Source organism: Salvelinus namaycush, chromosome 3 (genome assembly GCF_016432855.1).
Source record: "Salvelinus namaycush isolate Seneca chromosome 3, SaNama_1.0, whole genome shotgun sequence".
Taxonomy (NCBI): Eukaryota; Metazoa; Chordata; class Actinopteri; order Salmoniformes; family Salmonidae; genus Salvelinus; species Salvelinus namaycush.
The window spans coordinates 44,111,191-44,121,341 of record NC_052309.1 but is presented as its reverse complement, the minus strand read 5'-3'; the positions used below and the strand labels follow the sequence as shown (position 1 = coordinate 44,121,341).

Here is a 10,151-nt window from a genome sequence, read left to right as displayed (position 1 = left end):
AGCTGAAAAGAGCCACTTACGATTCACCACATGGCAGTTTCTTGTCATTGTTGCTAGCTATCTGACCATCCAGAAGCATAACACACAGCCTTCTTCCCCTTTCGAGGCGCGCACATCGTTTTTGTGACGTTGTCAGCTAACCCGTCTAAAGCTACCCATTTACTGGCCATTGTTGTTCTGCTAACACTAGCACTCAAAAAGTTGTCTAATATCAAATTCAAAGAAGAAACATATTTGTGGACATGTATAAAAGCCACAGTATACCCAATTAACTTGAATTATAGGGGTTATACAGTGGTGGGTCAAAATCTCTTTGATTTGATTTTCCCAGACAGGATGTAGCCTTTCATTTTCGAGGACTGAGTGTCTGGTTGTGTTTTTGCAGACCTTGTCATCAGCCCTCAAGATGACAGAGGCCATGTTTGGGACAGGGAATGATCAGTGGGTCTGTCCCAATGACCGGCAGCTGGCCCTTCGAGCCAAGTGAGTATGCACTCAAATCTCTACCGTCTCACTAAACAGGTGAAAGTGTTTTGCAATGTCACCTGGGAAAGTTGTTTTGGTTGTGTAAAGGTTTCCTGTGCCCGTCAGTATTCTCATCACATTGTATTGTTTTTGTTTTCGCACTGAGTGTGTGTGTGTGTTGTTCTTTTGGTTTGTTGAAACTTGTTTTTGATAGCATGGCAGTTCCGTTGTTTGACAAAACCATTGTGACCATTTGATCTTACACTGCAATGTATATTTATGTATTTGGTACAACATTTTGCACATGTGGGTTGGTTTGTTTGTTTGTTTGTCCGCAGTGTAGTCAAAAAAGGGGATGTTTTTGCTTGCAGTATATGCAGTTGAAGTCTGAAGTTTATATACACCTTAGCCAAATACATTTAAACTCAGTTTTTCACAATTCCTGACATTTAATCAGAGTAAAAATGTCCTGTCTTTGGTCAGTCAGGATCACCACTTTATTTTAAGAATGTGAAATGTCAGAATAATAGTAGAGAGAAGGATTAATTTCAGCTTTTATTTCTTTCATCACATTCCCAGTGGGTCAGAAGTCTACATGCACTCAATTGGTATTTGGTAGCATTGTCTTTAAATTGTTTAACTTGGGTCAAATGTTTTGGGTAGCCTTCCACAAGCTTCCCACAATAAGTTGGGTGAATGTTGGCTCATTCCTCCTGACAGAGCTGGTGTAACTGAGTCAGGTTTGTAGGCCTCCTTGCTCGCACACGCTTTTTCATTTTGCCACAACTTTGGAAGTATGCTTGGGGTCATTGTCCATTTGGAAGACCCATCTGTGACTAAGCTTTAACTTCCTGACCGATGTCTTGAGATGTTGCTTCAATATACCTCATGATGCCATCTATTTTGGGAAGTGCACCAGTCCCTCCTGCAGCAAAGCACACCCACAACATGATGCTGCCACCCCCGTGCTTCACGGTTGGGATGGTGTTCTTCAGCTTGCAAACCTGCCCCTTTTTCCTCCAAACATAACGATGGTCATTATGGCCAAACAGCTCTATTTTTGTTTCATCAGACCAGAGGACATTTATCCAAAAAGTACGATCTTTGTCCCCATGTGCAGTTGCAAACCGTAGTCTGGCTTTTTTATGGCAGTTTTGGAGCAGTGGCTTCCTCCTTGCTGAGTGGCCTTTCAGGTTTTGTCGATATAGGACTCCTTACTGTGGATATAGATACTTTTGTACCTTTTTCTTCCAGCATCTTCACAAGGTCCTTTGCTGTTGTTCTGGGACTTTTTGCCCCAAAGTACGTTCATCTCTAGAAGACTAAACGTGTCTCTTTCCTGAGCGGTATGACGGCTGTGTGGTCCCATGGTGTTTATATTTGCTTATTATTGTTTGTACAGATGAACGTGGTACCATCAAGCGTTTGGAAATTGCTCCCAAGGATGAACCAGACTTGTGGAGGTCTACAATTGTTTTTTCTGAGGTCTTGGTTGATTTCTTTTGATTTTCCCATGATGTCAAGCAAAGGGGCACTGAGTTTGAAGGTAGTCCTTGAAATACATCCACAGGTACACCTTCAATTGACTCAAATGATGTCAATTAGCCTATCAGAAGCTTCTAAAGCCATGACATAATTTTCTGGAATTTTCCAAGCTGTTAAAAGGCACAGTCAACTTACTGTATGTAAACTTCTGACCCATTGGAATTGTGATACAATTAATTGTAAGTGAAATAATCTGTCTTTAAAAAAATTATTGGAAAAATGACTTGTGTCATGCACAAAGTAGATGTCCTAACCGACTTGCCAAGACTATAGTTTGTTAACAATCAATTTGTGGAGTGGTTGAAAAATTAGTTTTATTGACTCCAACCTAAGTGTATGTAAAGTTACGACTTCAACTGTATATATTTTTTGTAAGGTGTGCATACATGCATAACCATAGCTCTTCTGTTAGTCACATCACACAGGTTTCATTTTGGCCTGCACTGCCACATGTAATGAATGACACAACAGAATTGAATTGATCGACATCGTGAAGAAACTTGTTTGTTTGTATCCCAGGCTGCAGACTGGCTGGTCGGTGCACACCTTCCGTACAGACCGACAGAGGAAGAGCCAGATGCTGGAGCAGCAGGAGGTGGAGATCATCCTTAGTGTCATCCGCAGGGCTGAGCAACTTGAGCAGATTGAACAGCTCCGCATCGGGTAGGACGCACGCACATACACACACACACACATATACACACCGTTGGTAATAAAACCATGACTTTCTGTTAGTTTATCTGGACTGTCAATCCATGAGCCATCAGTGGCAGCACATAGCCAACTTTAGCCTCTGTGTCCATTCTGTAACTGTGTGTCTCAGGAGGCTGGTGGAGCGTCTGGACAACATGAAGAAGAGTGCGCTGGGGAACGGCCTGTCCCAGTGCCTGCTGTGTGGGGAGGTCCTGGGCCTCCTGGGAAATCCCTCCATCTTCTGTCAGGACTGCTGCAAGGTAAAGGTCACCACACAGCCTACTCTACTCTTGTACCATAGCAGAGGCCCAAACAGTCCTGAAAGGTTGTTCCCAATTCCTCTGGTGGTGAATTATGTAGCGTATAGCCTAGGCCAATATGCACAAAAAAGATGCAAGCAAATTAATCTCTAAAGAACATAAAGAAATCTGATTTATTCTGGATTTTATTTTGACATGTTGCACATCAAAATATCAATCATGAATTCCCTGAACATGTTAAATGAAATAGCTTTCTTGTCTTACTTCTTGATGGCACTGGAAAATGTTAGTCTAGACCATTTCCGCTATTGGAAAGTAACTGCATCAAAATAAAATAAATGTTGTATTTCTAGTTATCGAGCACAATGGGTCAATTTATCGTGAAATAACTTTTTGTCTATATTGCCTCGCTCTGGTACGGGAGATATCTGGCCAATGTCAGTTTATTGAAATACTCTAAAATGGGGAAGAATGAAAAGTAGACCAAAGTTTCCCAAATCCTGATTCAACTAGAAGCTTGAAAATTAGATGCATTCACTAGTCTTTATAACAGTGAACCATTACAATTGCAGTATTTCCCTACAGATATTGTTTGTTTGACATATTGACCTCGAAGCCCACTGACCTTCTCTTATGACCAGTAGCTTTATCTATACTGGTCATAACCTTTCCCAGTGTTTTCTCCAACTCCTCTGCGCTAGAGTGGCACTGGGACGTAATGAGATCAGAAGGGAAGAAATACAAAGGGGAAATGCATTCTGTTGGTCTCTGAGAGGAAAGGTAATAAATTGCATTAGACAGTATTAACCATATAAGAGTGGGTTCATTCTGCTGTTCAAATAAAATGTTATTAGTCACATGCGCCGAATACAACAGGTGTACACCTTACAGTGAAATGCTTACTTACGAGCCCCTAACCAACAATGCCGTTTCAAAAAGTACAGATAAAAATAAGAGATAAAAGTAACAAGTAATTTAAAGAGCAGCAGTAAAATAACAACAGCGAGACTATATACAGGGGTGTACCAATACAGAGTCAACGTGTGGGGGCACTGGTTATTTGAGGTGGTATGTACATGTAGGTAGAGTTATTAAAGTGACTATGCATAGATGACAACAGAGTTGCAGTGGTATAAAGAGGGGATGGGGGGCACTGCAAATAGTATGGGTAGCCATTTGACTAGATGTTCTGGAGTCTTATGGCTTGGGGATAGAAGCTGTTTAGAAGCCTCCTGGACCTAGACTTGGTGCTCCGGTACCGCTTGCCGTGCGGTAGCAGAGAGGACAGTCTATGACTAGGGTGGCTGGAGTCTTTGACAATTTTTAGGGCCTTCCTCTGACACCGCCTGGTGTAGAGGTCCTGGATGGCAGGAAGCTTGGCCCCAGTGATGTACTGGGCTGTTCGCACTACCCTCTGTAGTGACTTGCATTCGGTGTCCGAGCAGTTGCCATACCAGGCAGTGATGCAACCAGTCAGGATGCTCTCGATGGTGCAGCTGTAGAACCTTTTGAGAATCTGAGGACCCATGCCAAATATTTTCAGTCTCCTGAGGGGGAATAGGTTTTGTCGTGCCCTCTTCACGACTGTCTTGGTGTGCTTGGACCATGTTAGTTTGTTGGTGATGTGAACACCAAGGAACTTGAAGATCGCAACCTGCTCCACTGCAGCCCCGTCTATGAGAATGGGGGCGGGATCTGTCCTCTTTTTCCTGTAGTCCACAATCATCTCCTTTGTCTTGATCACGTTGAGGGAGAGGTTGTTGTCCTGCCACCACATGGCTAGGTCTCTGACCTCCTCCCTAAAGGCTGTCTCGTCGTTGTCATCGGCAAATTTAATGATGGTGTTGGAGTTGTGCCTGGCCGTGCAGTCATGAGTGAGCAGTCATGAGTGAACAGGGAGTACAGGAGGGTACAGGAGGGGACTGAGCACGCACCCCTGAGGGGCCCCTGTGTTGAGGATCAGCGTGGTGGATGTGTTGTTACCTACCCTTACCACCTGGGGAAGGCCCGTCAGGAAGTCCAGGGTCCAGTTGCAGAGGGAGGTGTTTAGTCCCAGGGTCCTTAGCTATTCAATAGTGCTTATGTGGATTATCATCTCAAACAGATACTTACAAGAGCTCTTTCATGTCTATAACATAATAACTCTTGCCAAGCAAGGCAAAAGACTATAAGATGTAAACATTGTAGTGAATAGCAATTCAATTCACTTTTCCAAATCATGGGCTTAACTGGATAGCCAGCTTGCAGTAATCACTTTTCACCATAGGGTTGCAGCAGAGACCTCAGATGTGAATCTCTAAATCACTTACCTAAGCATGAAAGCAGGAGTGATTATGATAATCCATATAAAATAGCATACTGTTTCAATTCAAACGTGGCATACAGTTCTGGATATACTAATTCCCCTACTAATTTCCCTGATATAGTTGTAAAAAAATGAAAACTGCTCTAGATTTGTTGCCGTTGCAAAATGCTTGGTTCTCAATGGAATGTTAATCACTCATGATAAGTTCAAAATAGTATACTCATGACCTTATACAATCTCCTGGTCTACACTAGACTGTTTTATGTATCATTAAAGCACATGTTTAGAGGTCAGTTTGAAGTGTGTAGGAAAGAAAAGCCAAGTAGTAAATGTAAGGCCCAGGAGAGGGCAGCACAGCTCTAAAAGACAGGCAAAGAGCAGTCTGTGTTTGCAGTCTCTCCTAGGAGATGGACATGTGGTCCTCATCTTCACCATCCAAACTGGGATAGACAGGTGTGGAGGCATTGATTATATTAAGTGTCTTGTCCCAAACTGAATTATGCTGCTGAGTGATACTCTATGATGACAGGTTGGACTGTGTAAGGCTGTCATAGAGCAAATGCAGGGCTATCCAGGGAATTAAGTGGACACACACACACTGCTATGATGTGTAAGACCCTCAGTTCACTGCAGGTGTGAGTGTGGTGGCATCTGTCTCAGTATAACACCACACACACTTTACGTCACAACGAGATTGATACACACTGTGATTTTAGACTTAAGTTTTTCTGGCAAATTCTCATATTAAAGTATATATCCAGTGTTCCAGATTTGTATTAAATATTTACAAAAAAGTAATTACAATATGAATTTAATAGATGTCCTTCCTAACAAATGATAATTAACGATGTTAAAAGCAGCTTTTCTTTGTTCCCCTGCTTGGCCTGAGTGAAAACAACAGAGTTGTTGGGCCTTATACTGGTCAAGAAAAGCTAATTTGCTCTGCCAATGAGACGTGCATACACTCGGATATTCAAATTAGCTACTAACTCCACGTGGGGCAGGGCTGCACGCACTGCCTAGCAGGCTTGCCTTTAATTTTTTTTTTTTTACCAAAACCGAAGGCTATTGTCTAGTCAAATAGTATGGATGGATTAAGGATTTGGAAACACATGATGGAACTACTAAGGCACTTTACTGTAACAGCAATAAATGCAGACCGATTATTTTACAAGCGTGAGCTGTTAATGTCCATCGCTTTGTCACCATGCCTGATATTTTCGTTGAGCTAGCTACTAGCTAGCAAGTTGTGATTGCTAGGAGCTAAGCTATCTAGCTGGGTCATTCCTATTTCTGTCCACAGGAAATATAATTTCTTATTTAGTGTAAAATGTTGCCTGTGCGTGTAGGTGTTTTTGCCATGTCCCCAGGTGTTATTTCTCAACTTTCAGAAATATAAGCCATAAAATTATACAATGTCTAAAATCTTCATTCTTTTATAGTCTTAGTTAGTCACTTTCATCAAAGTTTTGATTATTGTATTTATTTTATTTAAGATGTGTGTCCCTGATATCACTTTCCACCCTGTTTAGTTGTAATTCTCAATTTAAGATAACAATCCCCTTCCTACAATGACACCACATTCAGGAACTGTCATAATTTCTTTAGTGGGAAAACTATGGTGCAAAGATAGATAAAACGGTGTGTTTATATTTATTTATTTGCCCATGTTTCATGTTGTTAGTCTGTATGTTCCACTCATAAATGTCCACCCTGTTTGGCTAAATTATAGAGAAAATGTAAAAAGAGAATTTAAATCCTGTTCAAGTGTTTACCATTATGCTATCTCAGTCTTGCTCACTCACAGCGCTATGGCTAATTTTGCCTCACAATTTCCACCCTAGTATTATGCACTTTACAAATTGGAAAATGCATCCAAAAATGGATGAAGTGCCTGAGCTTGACTAATATGTTTTCCTGAAAGTCAAACATGTCGGTTTCCTGATAGAATACAACTTTTTTTTTTATATAAGTCAACAACTGCTAACTAGGTTTCCTCTTGACATCCAACTTGTACTGTAGCTACAAACCACTGGATTTAAAATAGCACTGACTTTGCTAATAGCTACTTTGAAAAATGTGCCTACTATGACTGAGGTGGTTGTCCCACCTAGCAATCTTAAAATGAATGCACTTAACTCTAAGTCTGCTAAATGACTGAAATGTAAAAAACGAAATATGATGGTTGCTACTTTGGCTTGCTTTGGTGTTGGCTAAGCAGCTAGCTAAGTTGGCCTTGATAGCGAACGTTAGCATGCTAGCTTGCTGCTTCCAAACAGCCAGCAGGCCAACTTATAAACCACATGATTTGAAATATAAGTGACTGGCGAGGTAGTTGTTGTATAGGCTTTGTCCTTTTTGCTAACACTACCTGTGGATTGCTTGGCTTGCTAGCAGTTTGTGTGCCCTCCTGAGCCTGTGTCTCCGCTAGTCTCCTTCTCCCCACCGGATAATTTATATTTTTGTTTTTGAAAAAGCTGCTCGACCAATCCAGATGGGCCGGTCCCGGCCAAGAAGGATGATGTCATTCTCCAAGCAAATTTCAAGCATTTGTTTTTAATGGTTTGTTTCAAAAACAAGTTTGAGATTTTTTTTTACTGAGTGGGTTTTGTCATTTATGCTTTGGCCACAACTACAAGTAAAGGACGGGTCAACAACATTATTTGGGTATGAGCAATCATAATGATATTTTAAAAACCGTTTAAGAAAGCTGCTTAGTCAATTAAACAAATGTGAGTTCCCCACAGTAGTGCTGCATATTTCTGTCACATTTAATCTAATTCATATGTTTGCATATCTAATACTTGTTGACTTTTTTAGGTCTCGTCAATAAATGCCCCTAGTCCAAAGTCCAAACACAAATAGCCCAGATTTGTTAGTATGTAATTGGAAGGCAGACAGACTTATTGGTCGCTAGGTGACACTAGTCTTCAGAAGAAGACGTGCTCTGGATGTGAAAATTGACAGATCTACACATCCATCAGACTACACTATATCTAGAGTACAGATGAGATGGCTATAGTCAGGTGTCTTTGAGGCAATAATCCTGGAACCCAGAACATGCTTTTTGGCATAATATAGCGTTTCTATTTCGTAACATTCTATTACGAGAGACTATTGGGTCAGATGTGTCACTGTTTATTTAAGCTGGTAGCAGTTGAGTGAAAATGTTTGATCTACAGAGACCCAGAAATTATTCTACCTTTCTCCCTCTGTCTCTCTCTCCCTCTCTGTCCCTCTCTCGTTCTCTCTCGCTGGCTAAAAACACTAAGCTACTTCAGGCAAGGGAATTATGGGCACTTCAGCCAAGCTCTCTCCTGCATTACATAAGGCTTGATTAAAGCTTCCTTCCTGTGACTTTTAGAACATCATAATCAACCCTGTTTCCAAACCGATTCTTGAGTTAGACTCAGCAATATGACATAGATGTGGAAAGTAAACAGCATAGTGTGCCAATTTCGCCAACAAAGAGCGTTGAAGCGCGAGGCTCAACTTCTCCACTGTGTTGGTCCCGTGACTACCATGCTGTAACAGCGTGACACGAACCTGTGTACATGCTCAGACACTGTGTGTAACTGTGAGAGCAAAGTCTTGCATCTCGCTCATCTCAATATCTGCTGTGATACTCAAGTCATTTCGCTCAGTCTACCTTTAAGGTGCCTTAGAACGTAATGGCGCCCAATGTAATTGTATATCTTTTAGACTGCTGTATCCCAACAAGCTCTCTCTTTGTTGACAACTACACTAGGTGGACAGTGACGAGCTCCATATTTTGTTGTTAAGGGCATACAAACTCACTACGTGGCCTAAAGTATGTGGACACCTGCTCATTTAACATCTCATTCCAAAATCACAGGCATTAATATGAAGTTGGTCCCCCTTTTGCTGCTGTAACAGCCTCCACTCTTCTGGGAAGGCTTTCCACTGCATGTTGGAACATTACTACAGGGACTTGCTTCCATTCAGCCACAAGACTATTAGTGAGGTCGGGCACTGATGTTGTGCGATTAGGCCTGGCTCGCAGTTGGCGTTCCAATTCATCCAAATGGTTTCGATGGGGTTGAGGTCAGGGCTCTGTGCAGGCCAGTCAAGCTCTTCCACACCGATCTCGACAAACCATTTCTGTACGGACCTCACTTTGTGCACTGGGGCATTGTCATGCTGAAACAGGAAAGGGCTTTCCCCCAAACTGTTGCAACAAAGTTGGAAGCACAGAATCATCGAGAATGTCATTGTATGCTGTAGCGTTAAGATTTCCCTTCAGCCTCCCGAGTGGCGCGGTGGTCTAAGGCGCTGCATCACCGTGCTAGCTATACCACTAGAGATCCTGGTTCGAGTCCAGGGTCTGTCGCAGCCGGCCGCGACCGGGAGACCCATGGGGGGGGCGCACAATTGGCCCAGCATCGTCCGGGTTGTCTCTCCTAGACGTTTCCACTTCACAAAACAGCATTTACAGTTGACCCGGGCAGCTCTAGCAGGGCAGAAATTTGACAAACTGACTTGTCGGAAAGGTAGCATCCTATGACGGTGCCATATTGAAAATCACTGAGCTCTTCAGTAAGGCCATTCTACTGCCAATGTTTTTCTATAGAGATTGCATGGCTGTGTGCTCAATGGTGTACACCTGTCAGCAACGGGTGTGGCTGAAATAGCCGAATCCACTAATTTGAAGGGGTGTCCACATACTTTTGTGTATGTTTCTGATGATTGGATTAATGTTCAGTTCAACATTTATTCCCTTAGTCCTTACCCCCTAGCCACTGCTGTAGATCTGAGGGGACTGGATAGATTGATGCAATATGGTGAAACTCCAGCCAGCCAGCCATTCAGAAGGCAGAAGGAAGCTGTCTACTGGAGTTCCTAGTGTGTTGGGGCCGATTTGG

The 10,151-nt window shown here is 42.3% G+C and overlaps 1 protein-coding gene across 1 annotated transcript in view; it reads left to right on the top strand.

Moving 5' to 3' along the window:
- The first annotated feature begins 406 nt into the window (after positions 1-406).
- Positions 407-10,151, top strand: part of LOC120043887 (rab effector Noc2-like) — a 39,351-nt gene continuing 29,606 nt past the window's right edge. Inside the window, exons 1-3 of the mRNA XM_038988491.1 lie at positions 407-483; positions 2,530-2,673; positions 2,834-2,963. Coding sequence (XP_038844419.1) covers positions 407-483; positions 2,530-2,673; positions 2,834-2,963 — 351 coding nt within the window. The remainder of the gene's footprint in view (positions 484-2,529; positions 2,674-2,833; positions 2,964-10,151) is intronic.